This window comes from Ovis aries, chromosome 1, assembly GCF_016772045.2.
Source record: "Ovis aries strain OAR_USU_Benz2616 breed Rambouillet chromosome 1, ARS-UI_Ramb_v3.0, whole genome shotgun sequence".
In the NCBI taxonomy this organism is placed as follows: Eukaryota; Metazoa; Chordata; class Mammalia; order Artiodactyla; family Bovidae; genus Ovis; species Ovis aries.
In genome coordinates, this window is record NC_056054.1 from 189,211,774 (window position 1) to 189,239,650 (window position 27,877).

General features: G+C 42.8%; 1 protein-coding gene and 1 pseudogene across 3 annotated transcripts in view; one reads left to right on the forward strand and one right to left on the reverse strand.

Annotated features, from left to right (window-relative positions):
* Positions 1-27,091, reverse strand: part of ROPN1 (rhophilin associated tail protein 1) — a 30,168-nt gene extending 3,077 nt beyond the window's left edge. The window contains exons 1-4 of one of the 3 annotated variants that reach the window (XM_004002985.6): positions 26,909-27,091; positions 7,862-7,989; positions 4,001-4,118; positions 2,572-2,733 (exon numbers count right to left, since the gene is read on the reverse strand). In XM_004002985.6, the coding sequence (XP_004003034.1) occupies positions 2,572-2,733; positions 4,001-4,118; positions 7,862-7,977 (396 nt within the window). In that variant the 5' untranslated portion in view covers positions 7,978-7,989; positions 26,909-27,091. Of the gene's footprint in view, positions 1-2,571; positions 2,734-4,000; positions 4,119-7,861; positions 7,990-26,751; positions 26,773-26,908 lie in introns of those variants that run through there. The other 2 variants (XM_060404370.1, XM_027956526.3) reach the window with 2 other exon arrangements.
* On the forward strand, positions 8,244-8,396 carry LOC114110967 (U4 spliceosomal RNA; annotated as a pseudogene).
* Positions 27,092-27,877: the final 786 nt, after the last annotated feature.

A 27,877-nucleotide genomic window follows, 5' to 3' on the forward strand; every position in this document is an offset into this window, starting at 1 on the left:
GTGTAGATTCAGGGAACTCAAGTAAATGAGTGGAGTAAATGTACCTGCTTCCTAAAATTCCTGCCATTAGATTTTCTGTAAGGAGGGGACTTGATTTCCTAAATGGCACGGATATCATGGCTGACTCTCAGTTGGCAAAGCAAGGCAGGAATTTCTGGGCTTGCCTTGAAGGATATATAGATTAGCAAGAACGGAACCCTCCTCCAGATGGTGACACCCTGACCACTCCCACGTTTAAGTTCCCAGCAACAGTCCAACATGAAACAAATGGGTAAAATGGGATCGGCTCCTGGATTCACAGGGCACCCTTTGTTTATGGACTAGACCTGCAGGCTGACTTCAGCACTAAGGCGCTCTAGACATAAGGATATAGGACACAAAGTCAGACACCTCGCCACCGCTCAGAATTGGTGGGTCCACTGGTATCCTGAGCCAGGCTTGAGGGTGTCTCAGTGGAAGCCGAGAAGGTGGAATGACAGAGGTCAAAGAACCTCATGGAACATTAACCAAACCTCCTCGTTTTAGCAGGGAAGTAGAAACATCACCTCGTGGTTTTTTTTTCCCTTGGTGCGGGAGTCAGCCATATCAAAGTAAAACCTAGCAGCTGCAGAGGGAGGGTTGGAATTTGGTTTTCCCAGGGTTACTGTGAGGTGTGTGGATGAGAGGACTCAGACACCTCCAAGGTAGTGGGGGGCTGTGACGTGGAGCAGATGAGGGCAATCTGGAAGAGACTTAAGGAGGCCCTGAACACCAGGGAGAATGGAGGTGTGCTGGTTAGGGGACTATTGTGCCATGAGAGAGAAAAGACCAAAGACTTCAGCTGCACAGCTAGCACCACACAGGTGAGTATTTCCACGGAGATCAGAGATGCTGGAGAGGACCGAGGGAGGTGGGAACCCTCCTACTGGGTGCGCTGAGATCCCAGCATCACCCCTTTCCTTGAACACTCAACTGCCACCTTGCAGAGAGGAGCTATGAGGAGAAATCTGAGAAACTGCGTAATTCACCTGAAAGCTGTTTGTAGTTACTGCAGCTGATGAAAAATTCCTGGGTTGGGTTGAATCTATTCTTTACTTAAGAATAAGTAAGGGGGGGGGGAAGGTGGGGAAAAGCAGGATTAACTACAGAGAAAGTATATTTCCCCCCTCCATGAGCATCTGTGAATATGGCGTGAGTAAGCTTGTGGCCTTATGAGAATTTAATAAAATGTGTCAATTTTTCATTTCTCCTCTGTGATTTTCCCCCAATCCATGGGGCTATTTCCACAGAAGTGTGGCAGTGCTCATTGGCAACTCATTTGCCTCTGTTGCTGGGAATAGTTTATTCATTGCATAAGAGTGCTAGGAAAGGCCGTGAAAAAGGAAAAAACCCCAAAATGACCTCTTCTCTCTTCCTCTCTAAAGAAATGATTATGCTGAAAGTTGAACAGAATCACAGGAAAAGTTGGACTAAAGTATTTCTGATAACTTTTCTCGCAAGCAAAGTGTCAAGTACGCATACTCAGGATATTTGAGAAGGAAGAACAAGGTTGTATTTAGATATACTGAATGATTCAGTCTACCTTTTTTGTACCATTTGGTTTTGGCAGAAGCAATAAATTTCTCATTAATTTTTAAATTTGTACGTATTTCAGGGATTTTTAAAAAATAATTTTTCTGACTCATTTTCATTTGCTATTATAATAGTGTTTAACAAGAGTGAGTCCACATATAATGTGTTACCTCAACCTTTTAAGTACGTATATGAACTGGTTTCTTCAAAATGGGAAAATGGCTTTTCCAATTGTAAATCAAGTCAAATTTGGAAAAGGCATGAATTTGTATGAACATCCTGTATCCATGGTGATGCCATGACTATGACTCCGGAAACAGCCTCATATCTTCTTTCCTGCTCTCTTATCTCTGATTTTTGTATTCAATTATGCTTATCATACAGTAGTTTTCTTTAAGACTGCATTTCTTTTTTAAAATCTCTTGTTATTTCTTCTAGGTGTCTGAAACCCAACTGTAAGCCAATCTTCATCTACAGCTGGCTCTTGTTTATCTTTAGGAACATGAATGGAGGGAGTGGAGTGGTAATAAACCTAAGTGAAATTAATATATAATCTAAAAACTGCATTTTAGTCAACTTCTCCCCAGAACCTGATGACAGCTTTCCTTGCTCTCCTCCCCATCCCTGCTTCTGGCTAATAAGCAGAGAAATAACCTTAATTCAGAGAGGAGTGAAAGTGAAAGTGAAGTTGCTCAGTCGTGTCCGACTCTTTGGGACCCCATGGACTGTAGCCTACCAGGCTCCTCTGTCCATGGGATTCTCCAGGCAATAGTACTGGAGTGGATTGCCATTCCCTTCTCCAGGGGATCTTCCCGACCCGGGGATCGAACCCAGGTCTCCCGCATTGTAGACAGACGCTTTACCATCTGAGCCACCAGGGGGAGTAGAAAAGAAGGGGTAGGCTCCTCATCAACCCTGGAGAGTTGATTGTGTGTACTACATCCACTACCCCCCTGGAGACTGTTCAGGCCCCCAAGAGATTTTCCCTTAAGGAACAAAAAAACATTAAAGCTAACTTACAACTCCGAGAGAGCTACAAGCAAGGGCTAGAAACTTCAGCCACTCAATTTCCTCCGCGAAGTGGCCCACATTCATCACACTGTTAAACAGGTCAGTTGGGAGATTCAGCACCTTCCACATCTGGGCCAGCTCATCTGCATGGACGATCAGTCTGCCACCAACCTGTGGGGCGGGGGTCAGACATGACACAAGGAATGAGGGGTAGGAGGAGAGAAGGCCCTGAGGACACCTGCCAGGGCAAGGGCCCTGTTCTCCCAGCATACAGCAAGGGGTTGGGGAAGGTGTCAGGGGTCAGTGGGGACTCTGGCAGTTCTCTTTGCAAGGGCAGAGAAACGTTCAGCCCAGTGAAGAACGTTCTGAGATGTAATTTAACCAGTTGAACTTCAGGTATCAGAGTTATGGGGAAAACAAACGTATATTACATTTTAATTTTTTTCTAGGTCTTTTTGTATTATCTGCTGTTTCATCCCTAGGTCGTCCCTAGGCAGGGCAGAGAGGCAGCCTGAAAATGAAACCAAGGAGTAGAGAACTTGTCTGCAAACACTGATTAGTGGTGAAACTAGAACTAGATGTTAAATCTCCTGCTTCTAGACTCCACGGAGTTCTTTGTACTAGACTCTATATGCATTGCTTTAATACGGGGTCTATGGTCTGGATGCCTGATGCTGCTGGTTCCCAGGTACCTCAGCTCTCTGCCACGTCCACTGCACAAAGTGCTTGGCAGTCAAGAGGAGAAGGGCACAAGTGGCTAGTTGTTGGCCAGCAACACAATAAGGGTGCAGATGCCCCAGTGAAGTGCTACTATGCCTTCGCTGGTCCTCTGATTCCAGTGAAATGCTAAGCCTCTGGGACCAAGGCATTTGGCTAAGTCAATCCTGAATCACCTCAAACCTGTATCCTAAAATGAGGTATGGTAGTGCTAAATCATATTTCTTGGGATTTGGCCAAGCTGCAAGTTCTCTTAGGACAGATCCTTCTCAATCATTCCCAGGACAGCTCCCAGGATGATATGGCTGTGCAGAGAGTCTAAAAGCAAGGCTATGTTGGTACCTGAGATAACTGGGGAACTATAATATGCCGCTCCCCAAACTCCGATTGGCATCATATCTGGACTTGATCAGTAAGGAAGACACTGTCAGGGGATGTGGACCTGCATTTTCTAGAGAGAAGGAATTCAAATTGCACTGAGCCCCTGACTGTTCTGGCAGCTTCAGGACAATGCGGAATGACCCAAGTGACAAGTCAGCGCACAGCCTATTTCAGCATCATTCCTATTTCCACAAGGGAAGATTTACTCTCAGTGCATGCTTTAGTGAATTTTAAGACAGTGCTGAGTGGCCAGTTGATGACCAAGGGGAATTTTGTCTGTACCCACCCAAACTCAGTATCACCCCCACATTCCTTATCTGCACTGCCTGTTGGCGCTTACCCGGGAATGCAGGATCTTTAACAGCTCCGGTGTCAGCTCAGCCCAGTTAGACAAAGCCACTCGCTCAGACCGCTCTCTCACTGGAGGAATCTCTCCACGGGACATAGCCCCAAAATAACTACAAGAAAAAAGGGGGTGGGGAGCAGCCTGTACTTCAGTGGCCTCTGGCTGCTTTGGGAATCCCTTCTCCCCTTTTTTTGAGGGCAGGGGTGGAGGGAAGAACATTTATTAAGTGGCTTCTGTATGCTAGATGGACTTCCCAGGTGGCTCAGTAGTAAAAAAGTATCTGCCTGCCAAGCAGGAGATGCAGGTTTGATCCCTGGGTTAGGAAAATCCCCCAGAGAAGAAACTGGCAACCCACTCCAGTATTCTTGCCTGGAAAACCCCATGGACAGATGAGCCTGGCGAACTACAGTCCATGGGGTTGCAACTAAACAATGACAAATAGGTCAGATGTTGTTTTTAGTTCATTTATCCACAGGAAGAGCCTGAATGTGTTACTTCACACTTAAGGTATAGAGATGGCTTAGGGAATAAGCAGATTTGTTTTTCTCTAAGGATGTGGAATAACCAACAAAAGTTTGGCATGAAATTCCCTGAAGCACAGTGGGTCTGGGTATTTTTTTTGTCATTCTCTTCTAAATGTTTTACATTTATGTGTGTACATGCACAAAAAGAGGCATACACACATATACAGGCATATGTGTGTTGAGATATAATAATATATATATAGTATATGTACATGCACGTCTATATATATGCATGCATAGAAAAGGAAAGAAAATTATTGTTGTTTTAAATCCCCTACTCTTTTTTATGAAGGAAGAATCCTAGTACCTGAAGGACCTTTTTTTTTCAAACATAAACATCGTTATGCTTGGTATGATGGCTATCTACATACTGAAAGTTGGTATTGGTCAGCGGTGCTACATGCTGTGTGCTAAGTCACTTCATCATGTTTAGCTCCTTGTGATCCTATGAACCATGGCGTGCCAGGCTCCTCTGTCCACAGGATTCTCCAGGCAAGATTACTGGAGTGGGCTGCCATGCCTTTCTCCAGAGGATCTTCCCCACCCAGGGACTGAACCTGCATCTCTTAGGTCTCCCACGTGGGCAGGTGGGTTCTTTTCCACTAGCTCCACCTGGGAAGTCCCATTAACTAGTGAGAGTCTCCTGCATTGGCAGGAAGTTTCTTTACTCCTGAGCCACCTGGGAAGCCCTAAAATCTTCCTTTATCTTCCCTCAAAATTTCAGCACTGCTTGAACATCAGTGCTTTGTGAAATGCACTTTGTTTTGGTGCAGTGGGAAAAACACTAAGTTCTCTTTTGGGATTGACCTATGAAGGAAACTGGCTGTCTGCAGCAGAGAACAGACATGAGCAGTTGATCCACAGGGCACTGATGCTATGTGGAAAGGCCTGTCTCCATTAGAAGCCTTGTTATTGACTACCCATGGATCACAGCCTCTGCCCCTCGCTTACTTTTTATTAATTTCTCCAGCTCCAGGCAATATACAAAGAATTCAGATGAAATTTTATAAAAGCCCATTTTAGGGTGAAGTTATACAATGATGAGATGGTTGGATAGCATCACAGATTCAATGCACATGAACCTGGGTAAACTCCAGGAGATAGTGAGGGACAGGGAGGCCTGGCGTGCTTCAGTCCATGGTGTCATAAAGAGTCGGAACAACATATAAGGATGGGGTAAACCATGGTCTGTCTCTAAGCCATCACACAATGCAGAGCAACAGCTTCCGACCAAAACATCTTCCAGGCACCCCTTGGAGGTCATCCACAGGGAGGACAGAAGAAATACTTTCAGGTCACTCTACTAATGTACATGAGTGGTCTCTGCAGACCCGGTCACTGTGGGGGTGGGTGTGACTCGGCAGCATCTTTGGACCTTGTAGCAGAGTTGGTTAGAGTGTGTGGAAATGAGCCTATAGTCATGGCTGTAATCCTCTGTGGGTTATCTGGCTTCATTTGTAGTGAGCATTTCCATGGTTCTTCACATTTGTGTGGTCACATGTACCCAACACAAGACAAATGAGTTTGTGTCCTGCTGACATCTGGGAGGTGGTTTCTTCATGGATAGTACATATGCAGGGAAACTTTGGCTCGTGGTAAATAGACATTTTGTCTTGAAAATACTTTGTGGAATTTTATCTCTAAAATGCTGCAGGTTTCTAAGCCACATAAAACCATCTGACAGGTGCTTTCTGTGTCTGAATAGATGGAAAGTGCTCTTAGGTCATGCTCTCCTTTTTCACTGTAGTTAAACTACAAACTGATTCTTCACGGATATCTAAAACACTTACAGCACGCAAGCAAACTACAACAGTGAAATGTTTTCTCCCATAAATGTCAGGGACACTACCAAGAAATGTCATTTTTCTTGCTATAAAGCAGCAGTGCAAGAACAATAAAATTAGGTTTTAAACTATCATATAGTATAAAAGTCTGTCTGGGTGTGCCAAAGGAAATTAGTCTTCTGATGCTTAAAGTTCAGTCCTAGATGTTATATATAAAATTGAGAACGGAAAACTAAACAGGGTTCATTACCAGGCAAAGCAACCCCACTTGTGTCTTGTTTTTATGAGCGCTACTGGCTCATTTTCCTTCCATTTGTAGAAACTTGATACTAGCCCAGCCCAGGAGCAGGAGCACACTGGCCTGGGAGACTCTGTGAGGGTCCTCTTGGAATACATCTTGAGCCTTCTCAGAGGTATCAGTGCTTCCTCCTCACCACCTGCTCAATGGACCTCCTCGACCTCTGGAGGAAAGTGCTCTCCCCTCTCCTAACCTACCAGCTCTGGTCTGCAGCCTCTGACTCCGCACGCACCCCTTCTCCCAGTGAAGCCCTACTAAGGAGGCCATCACCAAACAGTAAAAATAGCCTGAAAGTGGTCCCTGGGAGGATTGGTCCACTCCTAACTCTGCCCTAAGCCTCAGTTCCCCCATTTCAAGCAGGCACTTTTGTCTAAGGAGCAATTTCGTAGCTGGGAGCCTTTCTGTGTGAAGTTGTTTCAATCCCGGCTAGCAGTTACTGTGTGAGCTCCTTCCACTGAGCAGCCTCTGGAGGTGTCTCCTGAAAGAGGACACCTGTGTTTGAGGCACACTGAAGCCAGGCCGCTGCTCCGCCTGCTCCCATCACTAGCGCAGTGTGGAATCCTTACGCTGAAGGAACAGATTAGTTCAAAGAAGTCAAGAAAATAGCAATTTCCCCAAAGACGAGATACAAAGTGTCTGTGGCTAGGCTCAAGAATGAGCTTTAACAGGAGTAGAGGAAGGGATCTCATGAGAGGCTTTAACTCAGGAGAGAACCCACTTGGACTGATCCCACACAGTCCGCCCCACTGGCTCATCGCATAGCTCCCCCACAGGTGCACTGCTGCCATCTGGTGGTGAAATCTGAGACTGAGGCTCTGGTTTATATCAGGGAAAGGCCGGCTAAAGCTCCAAGAGACTCTGGGACGTTCTTTCCACTGGGACAGGGAGTGGGGGAGGGGCTGGGGTGGGAGCAGGGACCCAGTGGAGTGTGCTTGTGTGATATGTGATGTGGTAATCTAACTCTTGCTGATTGCCCTAGGACACTTTGACTATAACCCTGGCGTCCTATCGCTCAGTCTGGTTCACTTGGCGAAGGGCTTCCATCCTCTCAGTTTGCGGGATTTCTGTATGGATTTAAAGTACCAAAGCAACGTGACCGCTGAACATCACAAAGATTATGCTAATCAGTCCCGACTCCCAGGCTGCAGCCATGACAACCTCCTCTCAGTTTTGCAAACCTTCCCTCCTCCACCCGCCACCTCCACCTCCAAGGGGAGCCAGGGGCTGGAGGTGAGAAAGGAGTACATACTCTGCAGCCCACTGGATGAGATCCTGCGGCTGGGACCGAATGGCGGCTTTGGTGAATTGCTTCAGCAATTCCGGCAGCTCCGGGGGGATGCATATTTGCTTATCTGTCTGAGGCATTGATTGATTGACCTATTGTCAGAGGAAAAATAAAATAAAATGAGAATCTTTGAATCATAAGATGACAGGAATCTTCGATAGGAGGTCACCCAGCCTGTGAGACACTCTCAATATTGGGGGTTCACTACCCCACAAGACAGACCTGTTGTTACACGACTCCGAAGTTAGAAGGCCTTCACTAATCCCCGCTTTCTGTTGTTGTAATTAATTCTTTCGTTTACTTAAAAAACACACAATATTATTTATTCATTAAAAAAGTAGAGGTTAGCTTTGCGCAGTGGTGGTATCCTGGCCAATGAGGTTTATCCGAGGTAGGATTATTGCTAATTAAAAAAAAAAAAAAAGGTAGAGATCAATAAGAAGTAAACAAAAAGACCTCTAATGATAGCACCCCAAAATATTGAATCTCTCCATTCAGAATTTTTTCCAATGTAAATATATATTTGTATAAATAAAAATGGGTTCATGCAAAATAATTTGCTCAACATCAGATTACTACCATCTTCCACATCACACAACTCTTATTGGCCCCATAAGAGTTGTAGCAAAATTTACTCTGTGAATCCTCCATTACTTGACATTGTATTACATATTTCCAAATAAAAATAATCATTAAAGAGCCATTTAATGAACAGCTCTCTATACCTTTGCAGGTATACCCATCTACTTTAATTGTAAAGAGAAACTTGTATGTTTCATTCAAAAAGGTCCAGGATAAATTGAAACAAAACATGAAAATCCATAGATAGTATACAACACCATGCACAAAGGAACAACAGATGAAAAGACTTTGTTTGCTTTAACATAGAGGATAAATGTTCTGAAAAGCCTGTCTCTTCTAAACACCTGGATATGAGACAAATCCCAGCAAACACACCTTTCAAATTGCTTTGCTGAGCTTGCAAGAAAGTGAGGGGAATCCTCACATGCCACATAAGTAAAACAGAAATGAGAGTAGAAAGCAAATGAAGAGGTTAGGGTTGGCTTGGGGCAAATGCAGATGCTAGGAACTGAGGCTTTGAGATAAAAGGCCAGGCAAGGAGTGAAAAAAATAAACAGCTGAAAGGAAGACTCTTTTATTCCCTTAAACCTGAAACCCTTCAGGGTTCACACACTTAGTGTGAAAGGATGCGACTGAGAATACCTGCGAACTTGCAAGGGGCAAGTGGCACAGAAATCTTTCTCCCTTGCTGCTTCTTTTGTTGTTGGTTAGTAGCTAAGTCGTGTCCAACTCTTTGTGACCCCATGGACTGTAGGCCATGGACTGTAGCCCTACAGTCCATAGGATTTCCCAGGCAAGAACACTGGAGTGGGTTGCCATTTCCTACTCCAGGATTGCTGCTTCTTATTGGGGGAGAAATAGTCTCCCACAAATATGCAGCCACGAGCTAGGTCTAAGTTTTAAATTTATACTACCAGCCTGATTGGGAAATCTCAAGACAAGAAATTAAAGTGGTATCAGGTTGGTGGTACTCCACTATCTTCCATTTTGTGTACTATTGTTCAGAGGAAGAAGGGTCTAAAGACATCAATTTTAGACTTTGTAAAAAAGTCAGATATGCATACAAAAATTCAAGGGTAATTACCATAAAAGTAATATAACCACCAATCAGTAGAAATAAAAAAAGGAATTAAGAGTAATAACAACACAACTTGATTGATCCAAAAGAAGGCAAGAAAAGAGGGACTGGGAGAAGCATAGGAAAATTGGATAAATGACATGATAGAAGAGAAGTTACATATATCAGGACTCAGTAAAAAGGAAAGGTCTTAAATAAAATACAGAAATTGTCAGACTGGATTTTTAAAATATCTAGTTGCAGGCACACCTGAAAAGACTCAAGCACACAGAAAGGCTAAAGGTAAAAGGACGTATGGATAAACAGGCAAATAATAACCAAAGGAAAGTTGATGTAGATGAGTCAAAACCAGATGAAAGAGACTTTAAGGCACAAAGCATGTAAGAATAAAGAGGGTCACTACATAATATAAAAGCTTCAATTCATTGGGAAGATAGCACAGTCCTCAGCAAGTATCACCAGGATGAATCTCATGATGCCGGGAGGAAAAAGCCATATATTAGTTAGGGTCACATATATAATAAGAATAGCATTATAAGAAATTAAATTATAAATTATTATGCTTATAATATTCTAAGAAAGAGCAAAGGATGATGAACACAAATTCAGAATGGTATTGTCCTTGATAGGGGAGGGAGAGAGATACCATCAGGGAGGGAGATGCAACAGGAGTCCCAACACTATCAGGAATGTTCTATCTTTTAAGCTTACATGTGTGTTTCATCATTTTTATGCCTGAATTTAGTTAAGTATTTTATTTGTATGTATGAAATAGTTCATAATTTTAAAAGTTATTGTTACAAGTTGATTGTTTCTGATAACTTTTCAATTCATTTTATCTAGCAAGGGACAGTAACTTAGTTTGCTCATATTGTCTGCTCATAACTACATATATATATCTGGTTAAAGTGATCAACTGTATTTATCAAACAAGTCAATCCTAAAGGAAATCAACCATGAATACTCATTGGAAGGATTCATGCTGAAGCTCCAAGACTTTGGCCACCTATGTGAAGAGCCGACTCGTTAGAAAAGGCCCTGATACTGGGAAAGATCGAGGGCAGGAGAAGAATGGGTGACGGAGGATAAGATGGTTGGATGGCATCACCGACTCAAAGGTCGTGAGTCTGAGCAAACTCCGTGAGATAGTGAAGGACAGGGAATCCTGGCCTGCTGCACTCCATGGGGTCACTAAGAGTTGGACATGACTGTTAGTAACAGGTACAATTTCAATTTAGAAAGATGAGAAAGTTGTGAAGATGGATGAGGGTGACGGTGTCACAAAAATGTGAAGGTCTCGAATGCCACTGAACTGTACACTTAAAAATGGTTAACATGGTCAGCTTTATGTCTATTTTCCCACCAAATACACATGTGTAAAATACATTTACATATACATAAATACATGTATAATATATCTAACAAATATTCTTGTTGTTGTTCAGTCACTCACTCTCCATCTCCCAAGTCCCCTCTCTAGATTTGTTTCTGAACACAAAGCCACCATTCCTCAGTCATTTGGCCTCTAAGCCCTGGAGCCTCGATTCTCTTTAGTCTGTTGAATCTCTCACTAAATCTCATTGATGTTTCATTTGACATGTGTCTCCTACTCATCCCTTCCTCTTTATTTTCACCTCATTTACTCTGGTTCAGTCCTTCACCTCCTAATGGGCTACCCTATCTCGGGTTATTCTCTGGTCTCTCCTGACTGGTATGTCCTGATCTATCTTCTAAGCTGCTCTTAATAGGTCAGAAAGTCCAGCTGACAAAATGACAATCCAATCCTGACTTTCAAGGCTCTCCATTATTTGTATGTAGATTTTACAGTAGAAATTTTTTTTATTTTTTTATTTTACAATACTGTATTGGTTTTGCCATACATTGACATGAATCTACCACAGGTGTACATGAGTTCCCAACCCTGAACCCCCTCTCCCACCAACCCTCCCCATATCATCTCTCTGGGTCATCCCAGTGCACCAGCCCCAAGCGTCCTGTATCCTGTATCGAACATAGACTGGCGATTCATTTCTTACATGATAGTATACAAGTTTCAATGCCATTCTCCCAAATCATCCCACCCTCTCCCTCTCCCACAGAGTCCAAAAGTCTGCTCTTTATATCTGTGTCTCTTTGCTGTCTCTCATACAGGGTTATCATTACCATCTTTCTAAATTCCATATATATGTGTTAGTATACTGTATTGGTGTTTTTCTTTCTGGCTTACTTCACTCTGTATAATTGGCTCCAGTTTCATCCACCTCATTAGAACTGATTCAAATGTATTCTTTTTAATGGCTGAGTAATACTCCATTGTGTATATGTACCACAGCTTTCTTATCCATTCATCTGCTGATGGACATCTAGGCTGCTTCCATGTCCTGGCTATTATAACCAGTACTGCGATGAACACTGGGGTACATGTGTCTCTTTCAATTCTGGTTTCCTCGGTGTGTATGCCCAGCAGTGGGATTGCTGGGTCATTAGGCAGTTCTATTTGTAGTTTTTTAAAGGAATCTCCACACTGTTCTCCATAGTGGCTGTACTAGTTTGCATTCCCACCAATAGTGTAAGAGGGTTCCCTTTTCTCCATGCCCTCTCCAGCATTTATTGCTTGTGGACTTTTGGATCGTAGCCATTCTGACTGGTGTGAAATGGTACCTCATTGTGGTCTTGATTTGCATTTCTCTGATAATGAGTGATGTTGAACATCTTTTCATGTGTTTGTTAGCCATCCGTATGTCTTCCTTGGAGAAATGTCTATTTAGTTCTTTGGCCCATTTTTTGATTGGGTTATTTATTTTTCTGGAATTGAGCTGCAGGAGTTGCTTGTATATTTTTGGGATTAGTCGTTTGTCAGTTGCTTCATTTGCTATTATTTCCTACCATTCTGAAGGCTGTCTTTTCACCTTGCTTATAGTTTCCTTTGTTGTGCAGAAGCTTTTAAGTTTAATTAGATTCCATTTGTTTATTTTTGCTTTTATTTCCAGTATTCTGGGAGGTGGATCATAGAGGATCCTGCTGTGATGTATGTCAGAGAGTGTTTTGCCTATGTTCTCCTCTAGGAGTTTTATAGTTTCTGGTCTTACATTAAGATCTTTAATCCATTTTGAGTTTATTTTTGTGATAAATTTTTACTAGTATTTACCAACATAAATTTCTAACACATAGTTTACTCTGGCCACTTTCCAAAAATTCAAAGCTAAACACTTTCCCACTGTTAGTAATACTCCATCCAGTTTCCTCTTTCCCTCAGTATGTTGCTAATTCAGGCTGACTTAGTTGAGGGGTCCTCCCTCTTTCTTTCCATCTGTTAAAACCCTGCACACCCTCACCAAGATTCATCTTGAGTCTGTGCTATGCCACGAGCCTTCCTACAAAACTTGAGTATCATCACATATTCTTTGTAGTACACATTTTACCATTTCATCCTATTCTGCCTTTCAGTTCATTTCAGTTGCTCAGTCATGTCCAACTCTTTGCGACCCCATGAATCACAGCACGCCAGGCCTCCCTGTCCATCACCAACTCCCGGAGTTCACTCAAACTCATGTCCATCGAGTTCATGATGCCATCCAGCCATCTCATCCTCTGTCGTCCCCTTCTCCTCCTGCCCCCAATCCCTCCCAGCATCAGAGTCTTTTCCAATGAGTCAACTCTTCGCATGAGGTGGCCAAAGTATTGGAGTTTCAGCTTTAGCATCAGTCCTTCCAAAGAACACCCAGGACTGATCTCCTTCAGAATGGACTGGTTGGATCTCCTTGCAGTCCAAGGGACTCTCAAGAGTCTTCTCCAACACCACAGTTCAAAAGCATCAATTCTTCGGTGCTCAGCTTTCTTCACAGTCCAACTCTCACATCCATACATGACCACTGGAAAAACCATAGCCTTGACTAGATGGACCTTTGTTGGCAAAGTAATGTCTCTGCTTTTGAATATGCTATCTAGGTTGGTCATAACTTTCCTTCCAAGGAGTAAGCGTCTTTTAATTTCATGGCTGCAGTCACCATCTGCAGTGATTTTGGAGCCCAAAAAAATAAAGTCTGACACTGTTTCCCCATCTATTTACCATGAAGTGATGGGACTGGATGCCACGATCTTTATTTTCTGAATGTTGAGCTTTAAGCCAACTTTTTCACTCTCCACTTTCACTTTCATCAAGAGGCTTTTGAGTTCCTCTTCACTTTCTGCCATAAGGGGAGGTGTCATCTGCATATCTGAGGTTATTGATATTTCTCCGGGCAATCTTGATTCCAGTTTGTGCTTCTTCCAGCCCAGCGTTTCTCATGATGTACTCTGCATAGAAGTTAAATAAGCAGGGTGATAATATACAGCCTTGACATACTCCTTTTCCTATTTGGAACCAGTCTGTTGTTCCATGTCCAGTTCTAACTGTTGCTTCCTGACCTGCATACAGGTTTCTCAAGAGGCAGATCAGGTGGTCTGGTATTCTGCCTTTATAGATCTCTAAAGCAGAGCTTCCCACAAGTGGTCATGGCAGAATGGGTTACAGGTGTGCAGTGATTGATTGATGATTGTATACTTTTCATAGTGATACAAAATTTACAACCATTTTACAACTATACACAAATTTATAACAGTTGAAATTATATTTGGATATTGTTTCACTCAGTCAGTAAACTTCCAGATTTCTGTAATTATTGTTTTGGTGCTTAAGGTTTTAGGCAGAGAATGTGCCAGCAGAGATGTTTATATAGAATTTCCCCCTTTAACCACCATGTTAAAACCACCTCTGTAAGTTTGATAACTGTTTTAACTACAATGTATTTACTGTCAGGGCCAAAGTTTTGTGCATATATGTTTCCAGTACTTAGGTCTTCCTTTGATTTAATTTTCTCTTATTTTTAAAATTTACTCCCCCAAAAGAAGGTATATGTTTTAATCATCATCATCACTTCTTTCTAATAAAACATAAATTGATTTTGTTAATTTTTTAAAATTGTGTTTTGATTTATATATTTATTTATCCTAGGTTTGTGATGTAAAATATCCAAAATCTGATTCAGTATGAAATTCTATAATGACGTTATTTGTTTGTAGAAATTAAAAAATTAAGCTCGCTTCTAAAAGCAAATAATAGTGTAAAATAATTTAATTGATTCAGTAAAAGACTGTGGGCCTTTATTACCTTATAAAAATATTTCTCAAAATACTTTAATTATACGTGAGTATGAGTAATATTTACATTTTGTGGCCAGTTTAGCATTTTAACTGCTAAATTAAATGGTAGCATTTCTTAAAATTCCCCTTTTCAAAAGTGTTATGAAACTACTCTAAAGAAAATGAACAATATTCTTCTATCTGAAAACTGATTTGTTACAGTAAAAAAGGCCTATAGTCTCCTTAAGTATTTTAAATATATGATTTATTTTCCTACTATAAAATATAATTTTGAATTAACATCTACTTATGATTTAATAACTGTGAGATTCACAGACATTATACATACAGTCCAAAATATAAATCACTTATTAGGCAACATAGTGAGGACTATTTCAAATTTGGATTTGTTTGCTCTGATAATTTTTTTCTTTACCCAGATATCTGCCTAAATATCTCATTTTCATGGAAAAGTTATCAAATGAAAAACATGGTGCTGGGTAAATTATGCCAGAGCCTTAACAGAAAATATCTATATTATACAGATAGTTTTTTAAGAGATTAATTCTCAAAGTCTTTGATCTCAGCACCCCTTACATTCTGAAAAGTTATTGAGGATGCAAAAAGTCTTTTGCTAATATGGATTATATCATGCAATATTTGTCATTTTAGGAATTTTAAAATATTTTTATTTTAAAATAAAAATAGCTCCTTCATATCTTATAAAAAAATAACTACAGTTTCTAGAAAACAAACCAACAAAAATTCAGAGTGAGAAGTGTGGCATTATCTTTTCTGAAAGTCTTCTAATGTCTGGCTTAATAGAACCAGCTAGATTATCATGTCTGCATTTTCCATTCAATCCAATTGACTGAATTCAATCACACATCATGTAGCTACTGGGAAACTCCAGTGTACACTCTTAAGAAGAAGCATGAGAAAGACCTTTAATGTCTTGATATCATTACAAAAATAGTTTTACCTTCTTGGATTCCTACCCCCTAAAATCTCAAGGATCCTCAGAAGTCCCTGAAACCACACTTTGAAAACCACTGCTTTATGAAACGTTTTACAATGGTGTTTACAACTACACGGTAGTTTATATCAGGTTGGGTTCAGGAAGCTACTTAAAAGGTCGCATAATTAAGAAGTAAGGCCAAAATGTCTCCCACAATTACAGAATCATTTTACCCACCTGCCTGAGATATGATCACATTCGGAACCAAATGAAGCAAAGGAAATATAAAAATGGAACATTACTATTAGAAGATGCATAGGTGCATTTTCCACAAGACCAAATCAAAATACTTTGTTTCCTTGCAGGGGGATGAATCTACAGATGTTAGTAAGAGTGTGCAGTTAACAGCACTAGTTAGCATCCCTCAGGGGAAGGCTTCGAAGAATATTGATTTGCCAGAAAGTGCCTTGAGAACCCCATGAACAGTATGAAAAGGCAAAATGATACAATACTGAAAGAGGACCTCCCCGGGTTGGTAGGTGCCCAATATGCTACTGAAGATCAGTGGAAAAATAACTCCAGAAAGAATGAAGTGATGGGGCCAAAGCAAAAACAATATCCAGTTGTGGATATGACTGGTGATAGAAGCAAGGTCCAATGCTGTAAAGAGCAATATTGCATAGGAAACTGGAATGTCAGGTCCATGAATCAAGGCAAATTGGAAGTGGTCAAACAGGAGATGGCAAGAGTGAACGTCAACATTCTAGGAATCAGTGAACTAAAATGGACTGGAATGGGTGAATTTAACTCAGATGGCCATTATATCTACTACTGCCAGCAGGAATCCCTTAGAAGAAATGGAGTAGCCATCATGGTCAACAAAAGAGTCCGAAATGCAATTTGGATGCAATCTCAAAAATGACAGAATGATCTCTGTTCGTCTCCAAGGCAAACCATTCAATATCCAAGCCTATGCCCCAACCAGTAAGGCTGAAGAAACTGAAGCTGAACAGTTCTATGAAGACCTACAAGACCTTCTAGAACTAACACCCAAAAAAGATGTCCTTTTCATTATAGGGGACTGGAATGCAAAAGTAGGAAGTCAAGAAACACCTGGAGTAATGGGCAAATTTGGCCTTGGAATATGGAATGAAGCAGGGCAAAGGCTAATAGAGTTTTGCCAAGAGAATGCACTGGTCATAGCAAACACCCTCTTCCAACAACACAAGAGAAGACTCTACACATGGACATCACCAGATGGTCAACACTGAAATCAGACTGATTATATTCTTTGCAGCCAAAGATGGAGAAGCTCTATACAGTCAGCAAAAACAAGACTGGGAGCTGACTGTGGCTCAGATCATGAATACCTTATTGCCAAATTCAGACTTAAATTCAAGAAAGTGGCGATAACCACTAGACCATTCAGGTATGACCTAAATCAAATCCCTTATGATTATACAGTGGAAGTGAGAAATAGATTTAAGGAACTAGATCTGATACAGTGCCTGATGAACTATGGATGGAGGTTCGTGACACTGTACAGGAGACAGGGATCAAGACCATCCCCATGGAAAAGAAATACAAAAAAGCAAAATGGCTGTCTGGGGAGGCCTTACAAATAGCTGTGAAAAGAAGAGAAGCAAAAAGCAAAGGAGAAAAGGAAAGGTATAAGCATCTGAATGCAGAGTTCCAAAGATTAGCAAGGAGAGATAAGAAAGCCTTCCTCAGTGATCAATGCAAAGAAATAGAAGAAAACAACAGAATGGGAAAGACTAGAGATCTCTTCAAGAAAATTAGAGATACCAAGGGAACATTCGGAAAAGGCAATGGCACCCCACTCCAATACTCTTGCCTGGAAAATCCCACGGACAGAGGAGCCTGGAAGGCTACAGTCCATGGGGTTGCTGAGGGTCGGACATGACTGAGCAACTTCACTTTCACTTTTCACTTTTATGCATTGGAGAAGGAAATGGCAACCCACTCCAGTGTTCTTGCCTGGAGAATCCCAGGGACAGGGGAGCCTGGTGGGCTGCCGTCTATGGGGTCGCATAGAGTTGGACACGACTGAACTGACTTAGCAAGCAAGGGAACATTTCACGCAAAAATGGTAGGGACCTAACAGAAGCAGAAGATATTAAGAAGAGGTAACAAGAATACACAGAAGAACTATACAAAAAGATCTTCACAACCCAGATAATCATGATGGTGTGATCACTCACCTAGAGCCAGACATCCTGGAATGTGAGTCAAGTGGGCCTTAGAAAGCATCACTAGGAACAAAGCTAGTGGAGGTGATGGAATTCCAGTGGAGCTATTTCAAATCCTGAAAGATGATGTTGTGAAAGTGCTGCACTCAATACGGCAGCAAATTTGGAAAACTCAGCCGTGGCCACAGGACTGGAAAAGGTCAGTTTTCACTCCAATCCCAAAGAAAGGCAATGCCAAAGAATGCTCAAACTACTGCACAATTGCACTTATCTCACACACTAGCAAAGTAATGCTTAAAATTCTCCAAGCCAGGCTTCAACAGTACATGAACCGTGAACTTCCAGATGTTCAAGCTGGATTTAGTTAGGCAGTGGAACCAGAGATCAAATTGCCAACATCTGCTGGATCATGGAAAAAGCAAGAGAGTTCCAGAAAAACATCTATTTCTGCTTTATTGACTATGCCAAAGCCTTTGACTGTGTGGATCACAATAAACTGTGGAAAATTCTGAGAGAGATGGGAATACCAGACCACCTGACCTGCCTCTTGATAAACCTGTATGCAGGTCATGAAGCAACAGTTAGAACTGGACATGGAACAACAGACTGGTTCCAAATAGGAAAAGGAGTACATCAAGGCTGCATATTGTCACCCTACTTATTTAACTTATATGCAGAGTACATCATGAGAAATGCTGGGCTGGAAGAGGCACAAGCTGGAATCAAATTGCTGGGAGAAATATCAATAACCTCAGATATGCAAATGACACCACCCTTATGGCAGAAAGTGAAGAGGAACTAAAAGCCTCTTGATGAAAGTGAAAGTGGAGAGTGAAAAAGTTGGCTTAAAGCTCAACATTCAGAAAATGAAGATCGTGGCATCCAGTCCCATCACTTCATGGGAAATAGATGAGGAAACAGTGGAAACAGTGTCAGACTATTTTTCTGGGCTCCAAAATCACTGCAGATGGTGACTGCAGCCATGAAATTAAAAGACGCTTACTCCTTGGAAGGAAAGTTATGACCAACCTAGATAGCATATTGAAAAGCAGAAACATTACTTTGCCAACAAAGGTCCATCTAGTCAAGGCTATGGTTTTTCCAGTGGTCATGTATGGATGTGAGAGTTGGACTGTGAAGAAAGCTGAGCACCGAAGAATTGATGCGTTTGAACTGTGGTGTTGGAGAAGACTCTTGAGAGTCCCTTGGACTGCAAGGAGATTCAACCAGTCCATCCTAAAGGAGATCAGTCCTGGGTGTTCATTGGAAAGACTGATGTTTAAGCTGAAACTCCAATCCTTTGGCCACCTGATACGCAGAGCTGACTCATTTGAAAAGACCCTGATGCTGGGAAAGATTGAGGGTAGGAGGAGAAGGGGATGACAGAGGATGAAATGGTTGGATGGCAATACCGACTCAGTGGACATGGTTTTGGGTGGACTCTGGGAGTTGGTGATGGACAGGGAGGCCTGACATGCTTCGGTTCACAGGGTCGCAAAGAGCCGGATACGACTGAGTGACTGAACTGAACTGAAAGAAAGTAAGAGCCAAGGGGAAGAAAGAGCAGCGTCTAACACTGGCAGAAACTCCTTTCCTGAGGAGGCAGGATAAGGCAGGGTAACTCTGCAGTAGTTTATGCATAGGAGCTGGGATGCCCTCAGGAGAATTGAAGTTGTTTTCTGAAGCTAGAAGAGGGAGGGGAACTTTAAGATTTCTGTAAAGAATCGGCCTGTGATGCAGGAGACCTGGCTTCAATCCCTGGGATAGGAAGATCCTCTGGAGGAGGGAATGGCAACCCACTGCAGTATTCTTGCCTAGAAAATTCCATGGACAGAGGAGCCTGGCACGCTACAGTCCATAGGGTCACAAATAGTTGGACATGACCGAATGACTAACCCTTTCAGAAAACACCAAAGCATGAACATATATTCAAAGATGATCATGTGATTCTAAGATTTAGGTAAACTGAGTGAGTTTGAAAGAACCAGAAAAGTAGGCTCATATCAAGTTAGACTTAATCTCACAGGCAATCACCTTTGGACCTAAGCTGATCTTTAAGCCTCACTCTGCGTTTATTTTTATAAAACAATAGCATTACAAAAGTAATCTTTCAGCTGCAAGATCATTCAGCGCAGCACACTCCATTCTTGCACCACCTCTACCCTCTAGGTCCTTCACGCCTGCTTCTGTGTTGATCTTTGCCACGCCCCCAAGAACACACTTCTATTTCTTATTTAATCTCCAGGTAATGACTTTCCCCTCAAGCCTGAATCCCACTCAACTGTTTTCCTCACTCCCAGGAGATGAAGCAATTTCCTACTTGAGTGAGATCAAGGATGTCAGAAAGAAGTCACACTGCCATTCTCTGCCAACTCAGCCTATCTCTTTGACCTCATAGTCTTTCCTCTGCTGCTTGAGCTCTTAGTTCTTGCCTTGTCCAAGACCCGAGGAACCGGCATTTGACCCTCTCCAATCTCTAGAAAAGTTTCATCTTTCCACTTACCTGGCACCTTTTCTTCCATCAGGAAGCATGTCTTCTGCTATCCAGGATGCTGATAAATTCACTTAATAAATTCTTTATTTCAAATATTGCATTTTGATTTCCAGAATATCTGTTATTTTTATACATACAATTTCTGTGTTGGAATTCTCCATTTTCAGCCATTTATACATCTTTTCCTTTATTTTCCTGAACATATTATTAGAGTTATTTTAGAGTCAACAAGTTCTGATAACTCCAGTGGCTGAATCTCCCTGTGGATATCCTCTTTGATGTCTATTTTTCTTCTTTATTACTAGACACATTTTCATGCTTCTTTTTTTTTTTATGTCAGACCTTATGTAAAAAATGAAAGTGTTTGGGGTGACTTAAATTTCTAATCTGTCATGCCAGAGCTGTTTGTTTAACTGCCAAGGCTTGCCGGCAGTCCTGAGTCTACATCCAAAGTTGGCAAAGGTCCACTGGGAAGAAAATGACTTACCATGAGTTCACTTTGGAAGGGTTTGGCACCCTCCTGGAATTTGAATTAATCTAGTACCCATTGCTTCTAAAGCTCTCTGATGTATTTACAATATTTTTAAAAATAATTTTTCTAGATTTTTAAATTTGTGGCAGTGGATGGCTTGATCTGCTGCAATCTACTATATTCTAACTGGAAGTAAATACCTTTTCTGTGCTGATGACTGCCAAATCCCCAGTTGTAAACTCAACCATGCTACAGTCATATCCACCAGCTTCCTACTGTAGAGTTCCTCTTTCCCATAAAAGCATCCAAAATGAACTTCTTTTACTCCCTCAATTGATTTTGTCGGATACATTACGGTCAGTTTTTATTTATCCTTCTCTTTCATTCCCCACTTTAGTCTTGGTGAACTTAAAAAAATCTGTCTAGAAAATAAAAAGGAACATCTTTTACAAAAATAGGAAGGGACTTAATTTGACTTATAATATAGGCCAATATGGGACTTTCCAGGTGGCACAGTGGTAAAGAATTTGCCTGCCTGCCAATGCAGAAGACATAGGAGATGTAGGTTTGATCCCTGGGTCAGGAAGATTCCCTGGAGGAGGAAATGGCAACCCACTCAATCTCTTGCCTGGAGAATCCAGGGGTCGCAAAGAGTTGGACACGCCCTAGCACTAACTGATGCACAAAGAGCTGAAGTGATTGGCACAAGCTCACAGTTTCTGTTGGAGCTGAATCAAAAATTCAGGTCTCCTTCATTGCTTTTCCCACACTACACCACACTGCCTCTCTCAGAATAAAGCCATTTAAACATTTAAACATGGATTTTCTCTAGGACAATCCTAGTTTCAAAAATTATGTTTAACTGTTTCCATAAATCACTGAAATATCATGGATATTCCCATTTGCATCATGAAAAATACATTTTCAGTGGAACAAAACTTTTACTTGTCAGACTATATCCTAATTTTTTGTCCTGAAAATATGATTATTGTCTCATTAGCCATATTCCACACAGTTGCAAATAAAGGAAGGGTGCCCAGTATTAGTGAAGTCGCTCAGTCGTGTCCGACTCTTTGCGACCCCATGGACTGTAGCCTACCAGGCTCCTCCCTCTATGGGATTCTCCAGGCAAGAATACTGGAGTGGGTTGCCATTTCCTTCTCCAGGGGATCTTCCCGACCCAGGGATCAAACCTGGGTCTCCTGCATTCCAGGCAGATGCTTTAACCTCTGAGCCAGTCAATGTTTTCAATGGGCTTCCCTTTGAAAGCCCTTTGGCTTTCAGATGATGGCTCAGATGGTAGAGAATCCACCTGCAATCCAGGATACCTGAGTTTGATCCCTGGGTAGGGAAGATCCCCTGAAGAATGGAATGGCTACCCAATCCAATATTCTTGCCTGGAGAACTCCATGGACGGAGGAACCTGGTGGACTACAGTCCATGGGGTTGTAAAGAGTCAGACACAACTGAGTGATCAACATTTTCACTTTCTTTAAAGTCAATGAAGTTTCCTTATCTCATTTAATCCTTACAGCAATCTATGAGTAGGTAGGTTCTAATATTATAATCATTTTCCAATGGCAAGAAATTAAGATTTAGTTTTTCCAGATAAAATGCCTTAACCGCTCATGTTATCACATCACTCTCTAAAACCTTTATTGGATCTTTATTTCTTTTCTCATCAAAATGATGCCCTGTCTGACTTTCAGGCTCTTCATGATTTGTCTTATTAGCTTGCCTCTCCAACTTTATTTCACAGAAGTCTGGATCTTTTTCTACCCTTGGCCAACCCCTGGATCAAGTCAACCCAGCATTTGGATGCCAGCAGCAATATTGCTAAGAGCAGTCCTATTTGACCTTGTCCCTTTTTTTTTGAATAGTGGTTCTTGGCTCTGTTATTAGCAGATTTCTCCAAATTGCTTATATATCATGCTAGTACCACATTTTGAAAGTTAAAAGCTCCACATGAAGTGAAGTGAAAGTCACTCAGTCGTGTCCAACTCTTTTCGACCCCATGGACTATACAGTGCATGGAAATTTCCATGCCAGAATACTGAAGTGGGTAGCCTTTCCCTTCTCTAGGGGATTTTCCCAACCCAGGGATTGAACCCAGGTCTCCCGCATTGCAGGCGGATTCTTTTACCAGCTGAGCCACAATTATTTAACAAGTGAATAGTTACCTCTTTCAGTGCGTCTTAACTTAGTCATGTTCATATTTCAAAGAATCTTTCCATGTTCATATCATGGTCCACAAGCCCAGGGATACCATTTACAGACTTCTGTGTTAACTGTGATCCCTAATCACAGTTATGGAGCTTATGAAACTCACAAGAGAAGTCCCTTCCTCCTCTAGGAACACACACCTTCCATCCTGATTTGGGGACTTGTCAGACAAACCTGGGGCCACCTTAACCTTGTCTTTCATAAGTGTATGAAAGTCTCCATTTCCTTAGAGTGAAGACTGGTCCCCATATCCACATCATTTCCATCCTTTTACTTGTTCTCCCTCCTTCTGATTTTCATCATAGCATCCCTATGATCCAGGGGCTCAGAGTCAGCAAGGCCTATGAGGAGTGAATGCACCATAGTTTTCAACAAAAGATCAGAGCTACATTTCTCTCCTCTTTCCACTACAATTCCTGATGATATTTAACATTGTTTTTGGCTTTTCCAACACAAAATACAGGGCTGCTGTCCTTCAGAGACCCCACAGGGCAGATCAAACCCTAATGAAGAGCCCTTCTGACCATGAAACAGGAGACCAGGACTCTGGTCCTGGGCCTATCTTTGACTAATTATGTGGTCCTGGGCAAACAATTAACCCAATAACAGCCTATGTGGCAGGAGTAGCACTAAGGCATACAGAAGGCATAGAGAAATAAATGAGTCAAATAAATGACTCATTCGAAGGCATACAGAAATACATGAGTCACACACCCTGCCCTCGGAGCACTTGTAGGCCAAAGGAAGAGACTAACAGGAAAATCAGTGATTAAAATAGGGTACAATAAGTGTCAAGATATAGATATGAAAGAACAAAATCTCCTTGATGAGGCATCTTACTAATCTGAAGGCTAGATAAGGTAGTCAGAAAATACTTCCAAAATAGTGATGATATTTGAAGAGAGCAGCAGCCTTCACCGCCTGGCATAATGTTAAGCTTTATCAGTAGAGGGCACTGGAGGGATACTCGTGGAGGAAGGGACTTCTCTCCTGGGCTCCACAAGTTCTTCCCACTGCTACTGCTACTGCTAAGTCACTTCAGTCGTGTCCAACCCTGTGCGACCCAATACATGGCAGCCCACCTGGCTCCGCAGTCCCTGGGATTCTCCAGGCAAGAACACTGGAGTGGATTGCCATTTCCTTCTCCAGTGCATGAAAGTGAAACGTGAAAGTCAAGTTGCTCAGTTGTGCCCGACTCTTAGTGACCCCATGGACTACAGCCTACCAGGCTCCTCCATCCATGGGATTTTCTAGGCAAGAGTACTGGAGTGGGGTGCCATTGCCTTCTCCAACTAGGCTCCAGGAATGAGCAGTTTCCCCACTGCAGGGATCCACAGTGCACAGCTTCTCCAGCATCTGCAGTATACAATCTCTTAAATGGCAAATGGCTATAGTGCACAGCAGTCAGCAGCGCCCAGTAGCTGGCTGCTTCCCCTGGCACCTCTCTTGGGTGGTTTGCAGCAGAGTACAGCCAGTGTACTTTCACCTTTTCATGGCTTCTTTGGCATCCCAGACTGTGGATTTCTGGCTGCCTGGCACCTCAACTTCTCTGCCATCTAATGAGCTGTGGCCACACCCTCTGTGACACACTCTTAAGAGGTCATCTCTTTCTTGGGTGATCTATCTCAAGGGTAGTGACCACTTCTTAAACCTGTGATTCTTGTACTCTTTGGATCTTTATGTCTTGCTAACCAATCTTCCATTACCCCAATCCATTATAGTTAAAAATTTGTTACATTGAACTTTCTTTGTTAAATTGTTGTATGATTTCTTTCTCTTTGCTGGACTCTTGAAACACACATTGACTGAAAGCTGCTGAGATGCACTGAAGAGAATGGGGTGAAGCCTTAGGCAAGGAGCCTGGTTAGGAGACTACAGCAGGACTTTGGGGAAAACTCTGGAGAGCATCCTGGCCTTGAAAAACAATTGCAACTGGGAGGGAGAGGAGAGACAGGAGATACAGGACTTGGTAACCACTGGGAGAGATGGATGAGAAGAGAGAAAAGTTTAGGGTGACTCCCTTCAAGCTGTGATGACTGGGTAGATGGTGACACCCCAGTGGAAATGGTGAACATTGAAGGAGGGATAGGTTAAAGTCCTCTCCCACATCCCCATCGGACTCTCAGGACTTCCATGCACTTTTGAGTCACAGAGACTTAGGATCATAGCTCCTTACGGTGGAAAGGAGTCTGAAGACCAGTGTTTTCTTTCGGGTACTGTGGATCATTTATTCACATCTGATAAAAAAATAACGGGGAAAGATCCATTCTACTTTAACATTCCATTATTCCAGTACTTCATGAAGTTCTTTTCCATTCTTAAAGCTCTCAGTATGCAAGGCCTTTCTAAATTATCCATCCATCCCAGCCCTGCCTCCTCAAATCTTAAAATTTCCTCTTATACCTCCCAATGTGAAATGGCAGGCCAACACATACATGCTAAAGAACATAGGTCTTACTGAATATGAAATATACATTTGTTTTTGCAATTTCCCATTTGGTTTTATTGGTGTGGGCTAAACAGGGCCTCAAAAATTGTTTAAAGCCTGCAGTTACCTGAATGAAAGGCTTCAGACACCAGAATCTCAGGAGGAGGGTCTATGAACAACTCTTAGTACCAAGGACCAGGAACTGTATGCATTTTTTTGGGTTTGGAATAGATGATGGGTTTTGGACACATGGTTACCCTTGCCTGGACACACTCCTCATCGTTTCATAGGTTTTTCAGCTCTCAGCTCAGTTTTCCCTGACCTCTCTCTGTTATGTTATACCTTCTCAGAGCACCCCTTACTCACCTCTCCTTGGCAACACTTGACTAATTTTACATCATTTGTGTGATTTTTTTTTTTTTGATGAACAATAGTCTATTTCCAATAGACTGTAAACTCGAGGGCAGGGATAGTCACTTTCTGTTCACAATAGAATCCCTGATGCCAAACCTGGTGCCTGAAATACAGTCATTACTCAATATATATGAGGAAAATGAATGAATGATAGCAGTTTATATAAAGTATTAGCCATGTCCTTTGGTCTTCATGGCAACCCCCTCATTTTTGTTGTTCAGTTGCTAAGTCATATCTGACTCTTTGTGACCCCATAGACCACAGCACTCCAGGCTTGCCTCTCCTCCATTATCTCCCAGGGTTTGTTCAAATCCATGTCCATTGAGTTGGTGATGCCATCCAACCATCTCATCCTCTGTTGCCCTTTTCTCCTTCTGCCCTTAATCTTTCCAGCATCAGGGTCTTTTCCAGTAAACTCTGCATCAGGTGGCCAAAGAATTGGAGCTTCAGCTTCAGCATCAGTCCTTCCAATGAATATTCAGGGCTGATTTCCTTTAGGATGGACTGGTTTGATCTCCTTGCAGTCCAAGGGACTCTCCAGAGTCTTCTCTAGCACCACAATTCAAAGGCATCAATTCTTTGGCTTTCAGCCTTCTTTATGGTCCAACTCTCACATCTGTACAGAACTACTGGAACAACCATAGCTTTCACTATACAGACCTGTTTTGGACACAGTTTTACTCCCTACATAGGGATTGTTATATCGGTGTTAGAGAAGAAAAAGCCAGGATTTGGCTAGTCAATGGGAGGATTTGATCCCAGATTTTGTTGTGTTTCCAAATCACTGCCCCCGTGTAAGAAATCATAAAATGGTAGTCCTGGGTACAAAGTATACATACAGTTTGGGTAGAGAGCAATAATCACCCACGGTTACCTTCTCCTAAAGATCGCAGTCCCCTCTTTCGGCTCTGTCAACAGGAGGGGTTCAGAATCCAGGTGGGCCCATCGGGCAGGACTCTTCCCTCAGACCTGAGCCACCGTTGGGGTGTTCAGGGTGCTCCCCTCCCTCCACTTCCCCTCGGGGTGGCTACCTGAGGCTCGCTCCCAAGTGGGCTATCCGGCAGCGGGCGACACCTCGCGCCTGGCTTCAGGCGGGAGGTGTGGAGAGAGATCCACCGCCTCGCACCTTCGGCGGGCCGGCGGGCGGAAAGCAGCCGAATGTGAGCGGGGTAGGGCGGCACCTGCCTCAGCCAGGAGCACAGGAGAGGTACGTTGGGACCTGGCTTTGTTAGCGCCTCGCCTTCGCCTGGCTACGCCGACGCCCGCTGCGCTGCCTGGCAACCGCGGGCGGGGTCCCGGCGCCGCCTCGCGGAACCTCCCTGCCCCCGCCCGCTCCCGCGTGGCCCCCGCCCCGCCCCCTCTGCCGCTGCCCCTGGGGAGTCCGGGCTCCGCAGGTTTCGCCGCGCCCAGGCTGAGGGACCTAGATCTACAGACGGCCTAGCGGTTTAGGGATGAGGTTGGGGGATTTGAGAAACCCTGGGGAATGTGTAGCACTTTACAGGCTTTTTTATGTTAGCGGAAGTGGAGGAGCTTTCGGTGCTGCCTTTGGCTTGCGGAAAGGGAGCAGGTGAGAAGCCCTGGGGAACGATTGTCAGAAACGCTTCTTGCAGTGACCCCCTCCCCGCCCCCACCTCCCTTTTCAAACGTCTTAATTCGCTCCATCCTTACAGTCACTCCATGAGGCAAATACCCTTATTATCGTCATTGTACAGAGAAAACAGCACAGAGCAGTCAAGTAACTTGCCTAAGACCATAGCAAGTGATACGGTTAGGGTTTGTACTTCCATTCAGTGTTCCAGACTTCTCCCTTTTAACCTCTGTGATGATCAGAGAGGGGGGTGGAGCTGGTGTGGATAGGAACAGAGCTCGAGGTGCTGAAGGTAACAGGGCAAGAAGGAAAATATTCAGGCTTAGAATGGCCTCAAAGTCTCACAGTGACTCTGGAAGTAGGTATTCACCTTCATTTTAGGAGTAAGCGACAGACTTAAAACGTTGAGTAA